The 17,488-nt window shown below is 36.0% G+C and overlaps 1 protein-coding gene across 1 annotated transcript in view; it reads right to left on the bottom strand.

Moving 5' to 3' along the window:
- Positions 1 to 3,569: 3,569 nt before the first annotated feature.
- LOC149078730 (uncharacterized) overlaps positions 3,570 to 17,488 on the bottom strand; it is a 40,390-nt gene continuing 26,471 nt past the window's right edge. The window contains exons 22-35 of the mRNA XM_089240454.1: positions 17,413 to 17,472; positions 16,169 to 16,228; positions 15,169 to 15,228; positions 14,917 to 14,976; positions 14,439 to 14,498; positions 13,932 to 13,991; positions 12,818 to 12,877; positions 12,499 to 12,558; positions 12,247 to 12,306; positions 10,720 to 10,779; positions 10,212 to 10,271; positions 4,563 to 4,622; positions 3,697 to 3,756; positions 3,570 to 3,622 (exon numbers count right to left, since the gene is read on the bottom strand). Coding sequence (XP_089096580.1) covers positions 3,570 to 3,622; positions 3,697 to 3,756; positions 4,563 to 4,622; positions 10,212 to 10,271; positions 10,720 to 10,779; positions 12,247 to 12,306; positions 12,499 to 12,558; positions 12,818 to 12,877; positions 13,932 to 13,991; positions 14,439 to 14,498; positions 14,917 to 14,976; positions 15,169 to 15,228; positions 16,169 to 16,228; positions 17,413 to 17,472 — 833 coding nt within the window. The remainder of the gene's footprint in view (positions 3,623 to 3,696; positions 3,757 to 4,562; positions 4,623 to 10,211; positions 10,272 to 10,719; positions 10,780 to 12,246; positions 12,307 to 12,498; positions 12,559 to 12,817; positions 12,878 to 13,931; positions 13,992 to 14,438; positions 14,499 to 14,916; positions 14,977 to 15,168; positions 15,229 to 16,168; positions 16,229 to 17,412; positions 17,473 to 17,488) is intronic.

Below are 17,488 nucleotides of genomic sequence, written 5' to 3'. Positions count from 1 at the left end.
GGGATATCGACTTTCATACCTAGATCGGCCAAGAGCAGGCATTTTGACTGCTATATGCAAATTGTATACGGTTATTCCTTGTGGTAGGCGTTGACGTATACTTTTGATTTTAGGTTTTCTCCCCATCATTCCCTGATGGCAGACACAATACAACATATATTCACGAGAAACATACCGATAATAAAAAATAAATAAAATAATGCTATCCGTTGCATCATGTTACTGGGCAATCTAAAGAGTCTATTGAGAGTGACAGTACGCATTCACATGAAAACAATATACCTTAATGAGCTATAGTGCTTGTCGGAAATAAGGGAACTTTCTTTTCTGATCGTAAACCTGTCTAGTTCAGTTTTCTTTTTGGTTTGACACTTCATAACTCTTCATGCCACCATCTGCTTTGAAAGCTTCCTAGGAAACAGAGGTTCATTCACAGTGTAGAGAAGTGGCTCTTACGAAAACGACTTATTGGAATAGTATAGTCGAATTATATTAGCGCTGAATGATATTTCGAACATGAATTCCGAGTCTGAGGAGACTTACGACGCAAACTCTAGAAATGAAGTCTAGATTTTCTGCTATTTTTAACCGAAAGAGAAAGTAGTTACCTATGCCAGTGGATGAGTCACTGTCATAGAACGGTATGTGCTGACATACAATTTGAAGTGGTGATTTCATCCATAGGTAGCTCAAATTTGACTCGGCAATGATTGTTTGATTTCAGATAACGGCTAAGTATAAAGTTTATGAATTTGAAGAAACACACGGTAAATACACGTATAAAACGAAACGAGAATGGACGGACAAATAGAAAATATCATCTTAACTCTGCAAGAAACGTAAGCCTTCTTTCTCGAATAGCGAAAAAGAAGTAAAGGAAAGGCGCACTCTCGAAAACGATATAATGGCAGATTTAGTATATTTGAATGGCAACACCTACGCACTATTATCAAATCAAAATCACAACATAGACTAAAGAAATATTTTTTGCTTATATCGTGGTGAATGATGTTGTAAACACATTGGAAACCAGACGTTCTGTAAAAAAATTCCGTATATGAGTTCAACATTTTGTATGGTGACTTGGTTCATCGGTCGCGAAACAATCGTAGTGTTTCTGTTGAACTTTTTGGCTGAAAGATAGAACTTTCCTCATCTTAGTTAGACATGTTCCGTTTTAATCTTACTTTTTATGTGCATTTTTTTTCATTGAAATTACGGGAACAAAATTTTGAACAAATGTATGAAAAATTGAAAATATTACAAATTTGTACTCACTAGGTGGAGTTTTGTAGATGTGTGAAGTGGAATGAGTGAAGGTCTTGGGTGAGGTTTTGGCTGCACGTGAGGAAAAAAGAGAAAACATAAGTTTGCAAGTTCTGAAATTAGTATTTTCGGAGACAAAACTTGAAAAGAACAAAAACCTTCTTGAAAAAACGGTACTTTTTTTTAATAATCAGAATATTCTATAATAGAGACTATTCCGCTAAGAGACAGAAACCTTGCTAATGAGGTTCCGATAATTTAAAGTGGCAGTAGAGAAATCGTGTCCAACTATCGTCCAGTCAGCTTTACTTGCTTCCTCTCGAAAATTTTGGAAATTACTATAAAATGGTAATTAGCTAAATGGATATACGAAAATAATGTATCGTCGCAAAATCACAGCATGGGTGAGGAAAGTCGTATAATAAACAACCTTTTTTGCCTTTATGACCTTGTCACTTTGGTTTGGGGCAAAAAATGTCGATGTTGATGATGACTAAGGCTTTGGGTAAGAGTAAAAATATACATGTTTTTTATCTTGATTTCCAGAAGGCATTCGATCGGGCCCAACATGGTAAACTCTTGAAGCGTTTACACGAGATTGGAATTTGGGGCAACTTGTTGAATTGTACATAGTCGTGGTTAAGAGATAGGTCACCACGAGTTTTGGTGAACGGGGAATTCTCTGGTTACACAGGCGTCGCAAGTGGAGTTCCTCAAGGAAGTGTCCTTGGCCCCATAATTTTTAAACTTTTTATCGATAAACTGGATCAGTATCGATGGGATTACTAGCAAATTCGCAGATGATGTGAAGCTAATGGTGGTAATCGGGAATCAAAACGATAGGGAGTTGCTCCAGACCATCTTGAACAGGATTGCAGCATGGGCAAATGAATTGAGCATGATGTTTAGCGTTGATAAGTGCATGGTCGCTTGTCTTGGTTCGAACAACCCACGGTTCTATTACGAGTTGATTGGTGTTACTATCTCGGATGCAGCTAGGGTCACTGATTCGGGAATTCTCATTGACGAGCGGCTTAGGTTTTCTGAACATTGTTCAGCGGTGGTTAAAAAAGTGAATAGAATGCTCTGTCTCATTTTCAAAAATGTCTCTTCGCGTTCTCCTAAAGTCATTCTTCCGCTTTATCGAGGCTTAGTTCGTCCTGGACTGGAGTATGCTGTAAGGTTTTGGAGACCATACCTACAGAGGGACATAGACTTGGTTGAAGGGGAGCAGAAAAGAGCTACGCGTGTCCTTATTGGCACACGGGGTTTGAGTTATGAAGAGAGACTTCATTTTTTGAATATGTTTACATTGGATGAACACAGGTGTCGAGGAGATATGATCGAAGTGTTCAAAATTTTCAATGTGATGGATAGGATGGACCATAAACTTTTAGTACACCACCAATCTACTGCTTTTACAAGGGGACACCGGTATCGATTGGTGAGGGACAATGGAAGGCTATGGTGTCGCAGGGAATTTTTCTCCAATTGGGTTGTTAATAAATGGAACAGATTACCACCGGATGTAGTAAATTGTAACATAATTGACACGTTTTAAAAGAAACACGATAAACAAGTTGGGGTAAATCGAGAAGCTATCCATACTTAGAATAAGACAACCGTAAGTATTCTTTATGGACATTGTATTGTATTTTATCATGTGTATATATATTGATTATAATATTTGTTAATTGCATTTTTAGTTAGGTTGCTATATTTTTTTTGGAAATATATGACATCCATATTTTTATGGGCATCTTTCTCTCAGCCACCTCGTTGGACATTTTGCCTATTGTGGTGTTGTATTTGTATATAGAAGACATTCGATCTTGTCCAACATGGTAAACTGTAGATGCGTTCACACGAGATTTGAATTGGGGTCCACTTACTCAATTGGATTGAATTGTCGTTAAGACATAGGTACCTACGGGTTAAGATGAACGGGGAATTTTCTGATTGAAGAGGTTTTAAAACTGGAGTCGCTCGAAAAAGTGTATTATGTACTTCTTCTTTATGGGCAGTGTAGTATATATCATTAATTATTAATTTTTCTTTCGTGATACTTATATATCTTTATATTGGTTTACTGTATTTTGGCTATACTTGACGTCCATACTTTTATGTGCATCTCTTTTTCAAACACCTCGTTGTATATCCGTACAATCAAGGAAGAACTGTAATTTATGTACTATATACTTACTACTGGGCGTGAGTCGGGTGGTTCTTGTTGATGCGGTAATCGTTTGTTCCATTGTTCGAGCTGTAGATGAAATAAATTACAAATTAAAATTATTCACTTATTATGACGAATTGACGTTTCGAAAATGCGTATGGTAGAGATCCAACATAAACTCTGCGTCATTACGACAGGAATAATGTTTTTTTTCATTATTGGGTGGACTGAAAATATTACAAATTTGTACTCACTAGGTGGAGTTTTGTAGATGTGTGAAGTTAAATGAGTGAAGGTCTTGGGTGAGGTTTTGGCTGCACGTGAGGAAAAAAGAGAGAACATAAGTTTGCAAGTTCTGAAATTAGTATTTTCGGAGACAAAACTTGAAAAGAACAAAAGCCGTCTTGAAAAAACGGCACTTTTTTTTAATAATCAGAATATTCTATAATAGAGACTATTCCGCTAAGAGACAGAAACCTTGCTAATGAGGTTCCGATAATTTAAAGTGGCAGTAGAGAAATCGTGTCCAACTATCGTCCAGTCAGCTTTACTTGCTTCCTCTCGAAAATTTTGGAAATTACTATAAAATGGTAATTAGCTAAATGGATATACGAAAATAATGTATCGTCGGAAAATCACAGCATGGGTAAGGAAAGTCGTATAATAAACAACCTCCTTTGCCTTTATGGCCTTGTGACTTTGGTTTGGGGCAAAAAATGTCGATGTTGTTGATAAGACATTCGATCTTGTCCAACATGGTAAACTGTACATGCGTTGCGTTCACACGAGATTTGAATTGTTGTTCACTTCCTCAATTGGATAGAATTGTGGTTAAGATATATGTACCTACGGGCTAAGGTTAACGGGGAATTTTCTCATTGAAGAGGTGTTAAAACTGGAGTCGCTCGAAAAAGTGTATCATTTACTCTTTCTTTATGGGCAGTGTAGTATACATCATTAATTAATTTTTCTTTCGTGATACTTTTATATCTTTATATTGGTTTACTGTATTTTGGCTATACTTGACGTCCATACTTTTTATGTGCATCTCTTTTTCAAACTCCTCGTTGTATATCCGTACAATCAAGGAAGAACTGTAATTTATGTACTATATACTTACTACTGGGCGTGAGTCGGGTGGTTCTTGTTGATGCGGTAATCGTTTGTTCCATTGTTCGAGCTGTAGATGAAATAAATTACAAATTAAAATTATTCACTTATTATGACGAATTGACATTTCGAAAATGCGTATAGTAGAGATCGAACATAAACTCTGCGTTAATACGACAGGAATAATGTTTTTTTTTTCATTATTGGGTGGACTCAGCTGTATTAGAAAAGAAGCAGATTAATCTTATTGGTTTTTTAATTCAGGGAGTCAAATTCAAAGGTGTGTAAGTCGATTTATCTTGATTTTGAGAAAAATGAGGTTGGTTTTACTGGAATTATAGTGAAAGCTCTTAAATTTAGATAATCTTAATATGTGTAAACAGCTTCATATAAGAAAATAATGTATGCAGATTGTGATATATTGAATAAGAGGAGGAAAAAATACTTTATAAAATTTATAGCTAGTTCAGGCTTGTAATTTATTTACTTAGGTGCCTGAATCAACATTTTACATGTTAGAACAATATTATCACTAGGTTTGTAGCAACATATTTTTAAATGAATTTGATTTATTTTTATGAAATATATCGAAATTTTCGATAAAATCTAAAAAATATTAATATTCAAAAGGAATGTTGTCACTAATTAAACATTCAAACTAAACCGCTGATTATAGCTGTTTAGTTTGTATTTTTAATTAGTGACAGCATTCCTTTTGCATTTTTATATTTTTTTACATTTTTTAATGACCGTTTTGTTTGAGAGTATATCAAACCAAACGGCTGTTATTGCACCAACAATAATGACCGTGCCCTCTCCAGACTTTCAAATCTATCTCCGCCTATGCTGGGTTTGAAAGGGATAATTTCAAATGAAGTTCATATGTTTTATAAATACACTGGTGTAAGTAGTTAAGAGAATTTACAGACTTGGTCGATTATCTCTAGAACTACTGTACCGATTTTAATGAAATTCGATTTGTATATACATGATACAATACAAAACAAATAACCATTCAATAATTGTAATACACACGCATGATCGTACGTAACACTCGTTGGAGTCGGAAGGTATGAAACAGCGGTTGCAGAATAAACAAAAAAATGGGTTAATAGATTGGTTAATAGGGGGTATGGTCCCCTCTTACAGATATACAGGTCTCGCAGCGAGATTTCATACTTGAAATAAGGCAGTTTATCATTTCCTGTGGCAATTGGTCCCACTCGTTCAGCAACGTTGTTTTCATTCCCTGGATGGTTCCCGGAGAGGGGTTGCGAGTTGCAATTGCCCTCCCCAGAGCGTCCCAGACATGCTCTATAGGGTTAAGGTCTGGAGATCTGGCTAGCCAATCCATCCGGCGAATATCCTCACTCTCTAGAAAATCGTCGAGCAGAAGAGCTCTATGTGGCCTCGCGTTATCGTCCATTAAAATTAACTCAAGGCCAACTGCGCCCCTGAAAAGGCGAACATAGGGCTCCAAGACCTCATCCCTATACCTCACACCAGTCACAGTGCCTCTTTCAAAGACATGGAGAAGTGTGCGGCCATCCAACATGATGCCTGCCCAGACCATTAAACCTCCTTCGCCATAATGGTCGATTTCGCGGACATTGGAGGGTAGGTAGCGGGTTCCTGGTTCTCTCCATATGAATGTACGGCGAGAATCGGTGCTTAGGCTGAACCGGGACTCATTAGTGAAGAGAACGGTCGCCCATTGATCCGTACTCCAATCTCTACGCTCTCTGCACCATGGTAAACGGATTCTCCTGTCCGTAGAAGTGGGCGGGACGCAAACAGCAGGTCTTCTTGCTAACAACCCTCTCTCATGAAGTCTTTTGGAAACAGTCACCCTTGATACACGGGTTCCTGTGGCTGCATACAAGTCACGAGAGAGCTGAGAAGCTGTAGCACTCCTGTTACGCCTTGTTAGGCCGATGCATCAAATTATGTGAGTTGGTGTCTATTTTGTACGACAATTGTAGTTAGCGTTTTTCTGTGACTGTATTACAAAATAAGTCGTTAACCAGGAAAGGAAACGAGCAGTAGGCTGTCCCTTTAAAAATAAAGTTAGTACTATAGGAGTACGTGTTTAAGTTAAATTGTGCGAATGAATCTCATTAATGCACAGTAGTAGCATTCCTTTAACTGCTCTGGTAACTTTTGTGGACCGTTTCTGAACAAATATAAGGGCCAGAGAAAGGGGGTCTACCACAAGGTGTATATTTGCATTTTTGTATGCATGGTCACGAGGCCACTCATTTGGAAATAGTGTCTGATTTGACATCCAAAGCATTTATCGCTTGCTTGAAAAGATTTGTTGCCAGGAGAGGCAAACCTCAAAAAATGTTCAGCGATAATGAAAAAAAATTCGTAAGTGCTAATAAAACTCTAAAAAATTGGTATGCTGATATTGTGCAGAGTAATAACAATCTCGTCAACTATTTATCAGCAGAGGGTATTCAGTGGCAGTTTATACCTCCCAGAGCACCCAACTTTGGTGGTTTGTGGGAGGCCGGGGTAAAATCCTTTAAGCACCATTTGAAACGTGTAGTTGGGAATTTGAAACTAATATACGAAGGACTGTTAACTATTGTTAATCAAGTAGAGGGAATTTTAAATTCACGTCCGTTAACACCACTATCTAGTGATATAGATGATTTATATATTCTTTCGCCTGGTCATCTCCTCATTGGTCGCCCATTCACTGCCGTTGTAGAGCCATCACTGACTGATGTTAAGGAAAACAGATTGAATTTATGACAACGTACATCTAAGTTGGTGCAAACAATCTGGAAGCATTGGCAAAACAATTATTTGAACACTTTGCAACAACGAAATAAATGGAAAGGTTCCAAGCTCAACATCGAATGGAAAGGTTCCAAGCTCAACATCAATGTTGGAGATATGGTTGTCATGAAAGAAGAAAACCTCCCAAGTTGTAAATGGGTTTTGGGAAGAGTCGTGGAGGTTTTCCTGGGTAGGGATAATAAAGTGAGAATTGCAAATTTAAAAACAATGAATGGGATCTTCAAAAGATCAATATGTAAAATCGCGTTTTTGCCATTACAAGGGTCTCGATAGAAAAAAAAAATCATTAGGTTTCCGCCTTGAAATTATAATTGTATAATATAGTACATTTGTGTATGTATATAGTGCATTTGTATTTTATATAATTAATTTTGTTTCGCAAATATGAGATCTGTACTGCATCGAATTTTGTTTATGTATTCAAGTTTGATATTGTCGTTTTTATTGAAATTAATATTTCATGCCGGGTGGCATGTTAGGCCGATACATCAAGTTATGTGAGTTGGCGGCTATTTTGTACGCCAATTGTAGCGAGCGTTTTTCTGTGACTGTATTACGGAATAAGTCGTTAACCAGGAAAGGAGACGAGCAATAGGCTCTCCCTTTAAAAATAAAGTTATTACTATAGGAGTACGTGTTTAAGTTAAATTGTGTGATTGAATCTCATTAATGCACAGTAGTAGCATCTTTAGGTTACATTTTTAACTGAGCTATTGAACACGCCTCGCTATAATCGACAAATGACGATCTTCTCTGGCCGTCGTGGCTCTTGGACGACCTTGCCCAGGCTTTCTCTCGATGGATCCGGTATCCTGGAACTGTTTCCATAAGTTGCACACGACGCTGGGCGTTAAAATGAACTCTCTACAAATCTGGACTTGAGATTGGCCTGCTTCTAGCCTCCCCACAATTCGCCACTTCATTCCATCATCTAAACGTTGGTGGTTACTCATTTTTGCTGTTACAATTTGAAATTAACCGATTGCGGCAAAATAACACCAAGAAATTCGCCGAGGTGTGCTAGCGAACGAAATGCGTCTTGACTTACGCGCGCTTATAAAGCCTGTTTCTCTACTGGCTCCGCCTACACACACGTGTACGCTTACGTATTTGACGTACAAGATTTGCATTTTTGTCTAGAAGCAGTGGTTTCACATTCAGTTCAGTTCATGAAATTCGATAAAATATGCAAATTCTCTTAATTTATTTCACCAGTGTATGAAAGAAATCACACGAAAATATCACTTCAACTCTAATACTTTTATTATCGGTTTAGCCTATACGGGATGTGTGCACTACAGGGCACTACACGTATTTTATCATAAAAATTAAATTAAAATGAGTATGAAAGACGTAGATCCTTTTTGAGTAGATTAGCTCAAGATAACCAAGTAAATGTTTGATGTTTTATGTGTGTTTTTTTAATGTTCCTAAATATCTTAATTAAATCAAACAAATTTGTTTTTATGCTTGTTAACAAGTTAGATCGCAGTAACCCCATTCTGGGAAGAAAGCTTTTCCTTCTTCGTCTCTTCATATTCAACTAAGAGGAAGGGGGCGAAGGACGATCACTCCACCAAGAGCTTGATAATATGAAAGAATGAGTCTGTCCCGTATTTTACGGAATATTAGTGACTAACCATAAATCGCTTCCTCCGACACATCACTCTGGATCCGCACGTTAGGGAGAGGGGCGATGACTACTATTTTTGATCAGGGCGCCACCAGGTGCAACACTGGGCCCTGGATTCACCGTGCCGTTTTTTTCTTTTCGTAAACATAACTTAGTCTAATAACAGAAGTGCCGACGATAGGGAAACTGATTTTTACTGCGTCGGATCCCACCTTGTGGTTTGAACTGTGCGAAGCTACTTACGAAATCACTGCGTTTCTCAACTGGCACCGGAAATAGGCACCTAGCGCGCGAAATTCAACCCGTATGAAGAACTTTTTGACCTTTGAAGACCGGACACACCCCGCTTCCCATCTCGGAGTGATATCGGAGCGTTCCTGAAGGATGGGTGTACCTGGAAAGTTTTATTAAAAACAACGTAGGCATGTTACCCACCAGGGTAACATGCATAAGCACCCAATCTTACCTACCCATGTAATGATCTAATGATAATAATATGGCAGAAGGAATATTACGGATTATATTTCGGACACTAGTGGAATTGTGTTCCACCATTTTTCTGTGTAAATATGGACAATGACCAATACTTACAAAACAAGAACCATTTGCACATTTTTATCATAAAAGGACTCCGACAAAAAGCACCTGATGAACATTCTTTTCCTTTTTTGGAAAAGCTAAGGATGGATTCTAAATTCTTCTCTCCAATCGGAATCAAACGTGTTCAATTTATCTTGAAAATGAGACTCAAAACCATTCTGGTTTACATAAATTGTAAACCTCATGACATTTCAGGATTTGATATACCAGTATGGATAAAATATTGAACAACTAATAAAATGTGAATTTTCCATATTTTGAAACTTTCTTGGATTTGACGATTTGCTGAAAACAAATACTTTAATAGATGATATCCTATCATAATACTGCTATTATATCATAATACCTATGATATGAACACAGGTATATGTTTTAATACTTTCATAACAGATTTCCGATCTGAGCTTCATTAAAATAGCGTATGGAAAGAAAAAAAACTATGTTTTCGCGGTTTGTGGCTGAATAAACTAGGCTGTTTGATTTTATTGCAAGCGATTCATTTCAAATACATTCCTATTTAATTGTAAAACTGCAATGGAGTTTTCTAAACGTAAAATTGGACCATAAAATGTGAATAATAAACTGAAAACGAATAATGGAAATGTCGTGACCACTTACTTGGGGGTGTAAGAATTCGAGTTTCTGTCCTATGAGTCCTTGTTTCGTTCACCACCGAAGCTACAAAAATGACAAAATTAGTTTCTACCTGTGGAAAAATTCCAAAATAATATAAACGAAAACTATTTTTTATTTTTGTGACAGGGAAGTGATAAAACTAATTTTTTTGTATTTCGATCTTAATTCCACAAAATTAGGCATTTTTTACAAATTTCATTTATTCAGGTGAGATTTTCTTCTGTTTGTGTGTTATTCTATAACATCTGATGACCCTAATACACGATGGATGAGCTCGATCCTTTAAAATTTCTCTACGTTCGTAACGATTACACATGAACATCTCATTCATTTTTTTCCTGTAATATTGTGGATGAATAGATGTTTACATTACTCGATCAGTTTACATGAGTGAATAGTATTTTTCTTTTTCTCGTTTTGGAGTATGTGATCGATCAGGATTTATTAATCATGCGAAAACATTCTACGAGAAAGCGATGATAATACTCACGTGGAGGTGTACGAATTCCAATCACAGTCCAAGGAGTTCTAGTGTGAGTAAAGTTGAAAGCTAAAAAATTGAAAGAAACTTTGAAAGAAAATATATATGGCTGAAAATATATATTGTTAAATTCCTTCATATCTCAATAAAAATATAGATTGAATCTTGACTGTTGATCCCCTACTTCTAACTCGATCAATCGGCTTACACCGAACCTTTGGAGTCATACAACCGAAAATTAATTACTTGAATATGATTTGAATTCTGATTTTCAATGGTAAAAGCACTTGAAAGGTCAAACTATGTTTACTGAAAGAATTTCTTTTTTTCCCCTTGAAATTTAGAACGTGATATTTTTCCATTATTGCGTCATAGATATCTGCATTTCTGAGGTTAAGAGCAGCGGTAACACAAATGGGAAATTTTGGAGGAATGCCGCGCGCGCGCGCGTTGACTCCTTCGTGAACATGCTTTTGTTAACAAATTTGGTGTATCTGTATTTGACGTATAGGCTGTAGTATTCCGACGCCTACAGTTCATTTCTCACCACATCACAGTGCGCTTCCATCCTCATTTCACAATTTTTCTTATCATTTTTTTTAGTTGTACGAAGTGTTCAAGTCGACAACAGCTGCACGTGTTGTTGTTCATTCGTGTCTTGACGCGCCGGAGCCGATACACGTTCGTATTTCATGTCAAAAAAATTCATTCTCATCATGTTATAATTAGTATATAGAGAGAGATGTTTAATATATAATTAAAAATATTAAATTTTTCCTCCTGATTATCCTGGAGTCATACTTCCTGACAATGGTGACCAGGAAGTGAAAGAAAACTATCTCTCTCTATCCATGTTTACTCCGTATTAATTTTGTCATACACAGAGGAACTTCGGTTAACGAGCAAAAATTTGAACAAATTTTGCAATGGTTAAAGAGCGATGACTCGCATTACGAGCAAAAAATTTGCTCCTTGTTCATTTATTTTCACGTTATAACAACTGAGCTGACGATTTTTTGCTTCTACCCACACACGTTATGGAATTGCGGATAATTATTTTCCCCTAAAGTCTCTGATAAGCGCACCTCACTCGGAAAATTAACACACGTGTGAGTGTGAATACGAGTGTGATGCGGACCTACATGTAGCATTGTAGCCATGCATACGTGCGCATGAATGTTTTTTTTCAAATTCTGCTTGGAGAAAACTGTGGGCCTATTTGAATTATTGAACGGTGACTTTTTGAAGTGCTAGCTCATAAACAGGAGCCACTACTTGTCGAAGAGATTGTGTGATTGGGGAAGTCCGTGGACTATGGGTGCATGAGGATTGCACTTGCAAGGTCAAACTATGTTTTCTGAAAGGTAATCGGCAAGCCATGACAGAAATCTTAGAGGATCAAATATGATTTATGGGCCATGCTCTGAAATCCCCTGCTTTGTCATAGTGCATCCGCTTCTCTCTATATTATTCATTGAAATTTAAATTACTCATAAAAACACACGAATATATGGAATATGAAAATTTTGAACTCACGTGGTGGTGTGTATATTTTTCGCCCGGTGGGCACTATTAGTGTATCCGTGACAATTTTCGCTGCAAAAAAGGAACAGATTAAAATAAATTCTACAAAATATACCGATCCATTCCACAGAATGTCCTGGTCTCAAACGATGTTTGTAATCGATCCATTTCGAATATTTACAAATATATTTTAACTAATAAATTTCAGTCCTCAAAATCATTGATAAGGCTTAAGTATCAAATTTAATGTTTGCGATGACTCACTTGGAGGTGTGAAACTTTGAATTTCTGTCTTGTGTGTTTTCGTCGCAGTCCCTATGGCAGCTAGAAAAATATTTAAGAAAGAGTTTTTTTTTTTTACTTTTGTAATTGGAAAGCAAAATTTATTGACTCATGTGTTTGATGTACTTTCTTCTTTTGGTCTTCTTCTATCTAACGGAATATGATTTCAAAAACTTGTTCTGAATAATTTTTCAAGTTTTACCATTCCATTTACAATAAAAAACCAATAAAAGTGTTTATTAAATAGCGTTTTGTTAATACGAGTAAAAATGTTCGAAGAAATGAAGAAAGATGTACTCACTCTTTGGTGGTACATGGATGATCCCTGTTGGCACTGTTCGAGTTTGTGTCGCAATTTTTGCTGTAAAAGGAACAGATTAAAATATTCTATTAAATATGTTTCAAGGTAAAGTTGTGTATCAACACATGATTATATAAATTTTCATTCAAAGTTCAATGTTACATTTTTTTGTACACAGTGCCAATCATTGTAAGCCCTGTTTCATTTTTGATAAAATACAACTGATTATATTTCGGATACTGGTGGAATTAGTGGTGAGCAACGATCAATACTTAGAAATCAAGAATCATTTGCACTACTTCAACACAAACTCGCTAATACTTCACCAAACACCGACTCTGGCCATATCGCAATATTGCGATTAATGAGATGAGTTAAAAATGAAGGCGCTGTCTAATAGTGGTCTCCACACGTTCATTGTTGAAAATATCATCCGTATATCCTCACTCGGGTTTGGACCTGGGACAATAACAGCAACCTTCATGGTGGTAAACTAGCATCTCACCACCACTCCACTGGGGTGATAACATAAACAGACTGGAATCGAAAAGAGAGATCTAACAAATATTTTTTTTGTTTATTTCTTTTCTGGCAGAAATGCTAATGATGAAGTCTTAAATTGGTCTCTCCAATCTGAATCAAACGTAGCTAATTTATCTTGAAAATAAGATTCAACACCACTCTAGCTTTTATAACATTTGAATTTCATGATATTTTAGGATTTAATATACAAGTATGGATCAAATAGTGAACAACTAATAGAATACGAATTTTCCATATTTTGACAGTTTCTTATATTTGACGATTTGTTGAAAACAAATATTCCACTAGTAACCTATGATACTAACAAATGTTTTTTAATATTTTGATAACAGATTTCAGATCTGAGCTTCAGTAAAATAGTATATGCAAAGAAAATAAAAACAACTATGTTTTCACGGTTTGTGTTAAAATGTAATAAACTAGGCAGTTTTTGATTTTATTGCAAGTGATTCTTTCAAATACAAACCTATTTAGCTTGAAAACTGCATTGGATGTTTTTGAACGTAAAATTGGCCCACAAAACGTAAATACTAAACTAATAACGAATAATGGAAATGTCGTGACCACTTACTTGGGGGTGTAAGAATTCGAGTTTCTGTCCTATGAGTTCTTGTTTCATTCACCACCGAAGCTACAAAAATGACAAAAATAGTTTCTAATTTTAGAAAAATTCCAAAATAATATAAACGAAAGCTAATTTTTATTTTTGCGACAGGGAAGTGATAAAACTAATTATTTTGTTATTCGGTCTTAGTTCCTCAAAATTAGGCATTTTTGTTAGAAATTTCATTTATTCGGGTGAGATTTTCTTGTGTTTGTGTGTTATTGTATAACATGTGATAACCCTAATACAGGATGCATTAGCTCGATTCTTTCGAATTTCTCTACGTTTGTAACGATTACACATAAAGAAAGACATTCTTTTTTTCCTGTAATGTTGTAGATGTGTTGTATAGGTGTTTACATTTCTCGATCTGTTTACATGAGTGGATAAAGTATTTCGTTTTGGAGTATGTGATCGATCAGGATTTATTATTCATGCGAAAACAATCTACGAGAATGCGATGATAATACTCACGTGGAGGTGTGCCAATTCCAGTCACAGTCCAAGGAGTTCTAGTGTGAGTAAAGTTGAAAGCTAAAAAATTGAAAGAAACTTTGAAAGAAAATATATATGGCTGAAAATATATATTGTTAAAATTCTTCATATCTCATTACAATATAGATTGAATCTTGACTGTTGATCCCCTACTTCTAACTCGATCAATCGGCTTACAACGAACCTTTGGACTCATACAACCGAAAATGAATTACTTGAATATGGTTTGAATTCTGATTTTCAATGGTAAAAACATTTGCAAGGTCAAACTATGTTTTCTGAAAGATAATCGGCAAGCCACGATAGAAAACTCAGACGATCAAATATGATTTATGGGCCATGCTCTGAAATCCCCTGCTTTGAAATAGTGCATCTGCTTCTCTCTATATTATTCATTGAAATTTAAATTACTCATAAAAACACACGAATATATGGAATATGAAAATTTTGAACTCACGTGGTGGTGTGTATATTTTTCGCCCGGTGGGCACTATTAGTGTATCCGTGACAATTTTCGCTGCAAAAAAGGAACAGATTAAAATAAATTCTACAAAATATACCGATCCATTCCACAGAATGTCCTGGTCTCAAACGATGTTTGTAATCGATCCATTTCGAATATTTACAAATATATTTTAACTAATAAATTTCAGTCCTCAAAATCATTGATAAGGCTTAAGTATCAAATTTAATGTTTGCAATGACTCACTTGGAGGTGTGAAACTTTGAATTTCTGTCTTGTGTGTTTTCGTCGCAGTCCCTATGGCAGCTAGAAAAATATTTAAGAAAGAGTTTTTTTTTTTTACTTTTGTAATTGGAAAGCAAAATTTATTGAATCATGTGTTTGATGTACTTTCTCCTTTTCGTCTAGGGGTTCTCTAGCATAATAATAGTACAATTTTTTTCGTGTTGAAGTTTTCTTTGAAAATTAAAGAAATTTTGTGAAACAATATACAGTGTTATCAAGGAAACAGTTATTTTCCGGATATGATGCTGAGGTGAACTCGGAAAAAAAGTCATCACGTCTCCGCCGGGACACGATCCCAGGCCCTCTTGCATACCGGGCAAGCATGCTACCATCTACACCACTGGAGACATGACCCTGCTCTCCGTCCCGGCGGAGACGTGATGACTTTTCTTTCAGAGTTCACCTCAGCATCATATCCGGAAAATAACTGTTTCCTTGATATCTCGGGCTGAGAAAAAAACCATCTATCTCACTTCATAGTGTTGTATTTGCTGAATGATGCGTCAAAAGTTTATTACTCTTTTGATCATTTTTGTCGCACCACGGTCATTTTCTTCACACCAGGGCTAATTAGACTGGGACCTACAATTTATTGCCGATTCCGAACGGGCTTGTTATTATACTCATCGAGAGGTTGGTTCGCTAAATCCTACAGGGGGCACACCCTGCGGTTGCACTTTTTTCGGCGATCATATCGCCGTTTCTGTTGTACCCCTGTGTCAGGAAGACAAGGAGGAACCGGGTATCGAAATCGCAACATCTCTAAACACCTTTGCTGCTTCACGCGAATATCTTATCGACCTGAGCTACCGCACCCGAATTTTTATCACTAAAGGAATATGATTTCAAAAACTTGTTCTGAATAATTTTTTAAGTTTTACCACCAATAAAAGTGTTTATTAAATAGCGTTTTGTTAATACGAGTAAAAATGTTCGAAGAAATGAAGAAAGATGTACTCACTCTTTGGTGGTACATGGATGATCCCTGTTGGCACTGTTCGAGTTTGTGTCACAATATTTGCTGTAAAAGGAGCAGATTATAAGTTATTTTATTAAATGTTCCAATGAAATAAATTAGTCTGAGTGTGAATCTACTGCTGTGTTGGATTTATCAGTGATGCCATCTATATCTCAGATGTAATGTGAAATGATTGAACATTTGTACCGTTTAAAGCCTCTGGCGGGAGCTTTTAAGAGTTAGGTTAGAATGAAGAAATAAATTATAGAAAGTAATTCGGAAAAGCATTTTAAAAACAGCAAAACAGTTCTATGGATAGCGAATCTACGTTTATGTGAAATCGACAAATAATGTTCCACTTCGTTTGGATTAAATATGAGCAATGATTGATGGTTAGAAAACAAGAATCATTTTCACTGTTCCACCACACAAACTCGCTAATACTTCATCAAACACCAACTATGGCAATATCGCAATATTTCGATTAACTGCCATTAATGAGATGAGTTAAAAATGACTGCGCTGTCTATTAGTGGTCGCCTCACGTTCATTGTTGAAAATATCATCCGTATATCCTCACTCGGGTTTGGACCTGGGACAATAACAGCAACCTTCATGGTGGTAAACTAGCATCTCACCACCACTCCACTGGGGTGATAACATAAACAGACTGGAATCGAAAAGAGAGATCTAACAAATATTTTTTTTGTTTATTTCTTTTCTGGCAGAAATGCTAATGATGAAGTCTTAAATTGGTCTCTCCAATCTGAATCAAACGTAGCTAATTTATCTTGAAAATAAGATTCAACACCACTCTAGCTTTTATAACATTTGAATTTCATGATATTTTAGGATTTAATATACAAGTATGGATCAAATAGTGAACAACTAATAGAATACGAATTTTCCATATTTTGACAGTTTCTTATATTTGACGATTTGTTGAAAACAAATATTCCACTAGTAACCTATGATACTAACAAATGTTTTTTAATATTTTGATAACAGATTTCAGATCTGAGCTTCAGTAAAATAGTATATGCAAAGAAAATAAAAACAACTATGTTTTCACGGTTTGTGTTAAAATGTAATAAACTAGGCAGTTTTTGATTTTATTGCAAGTGATTCTTTCAAATACAAACCTATTTAGCTTGAAAACTGCATTGGATGTTTTTGAACGTAAAATTGGCCCACAAAACGTAAATACTAAACTAATAACGAATAATGGAAATGTCGTGACCACTTACTTGGGGGTGTAAGAATTCGAGTTTCTGTCCTATGAGTTCTTGTTTCATTCACCACCGAAGCTACAAAAATGACAAA

The sequence above is a fragment of the Pholcus phalangioides genome, unplaced genomic scaffold (assembly GCF_987345545.1).
Source record: "Pholcus phalangioides strain wild (caught in Gottingen) unplaced genomic scaffold, Ppha-v1.0 ptg000013l_1, whole genome shotgun sequence".
Taxonomy (NCBI): domain Eukaryota; kingdom Metazoa; phylum Arthropoda; class Arachnida; order Araneae; family Pholcidae; genus Pholcus; species Pholcus phalangioides.
This window is presented reverse-complemented; position numbering and strand designations above follow the sequence as displayed.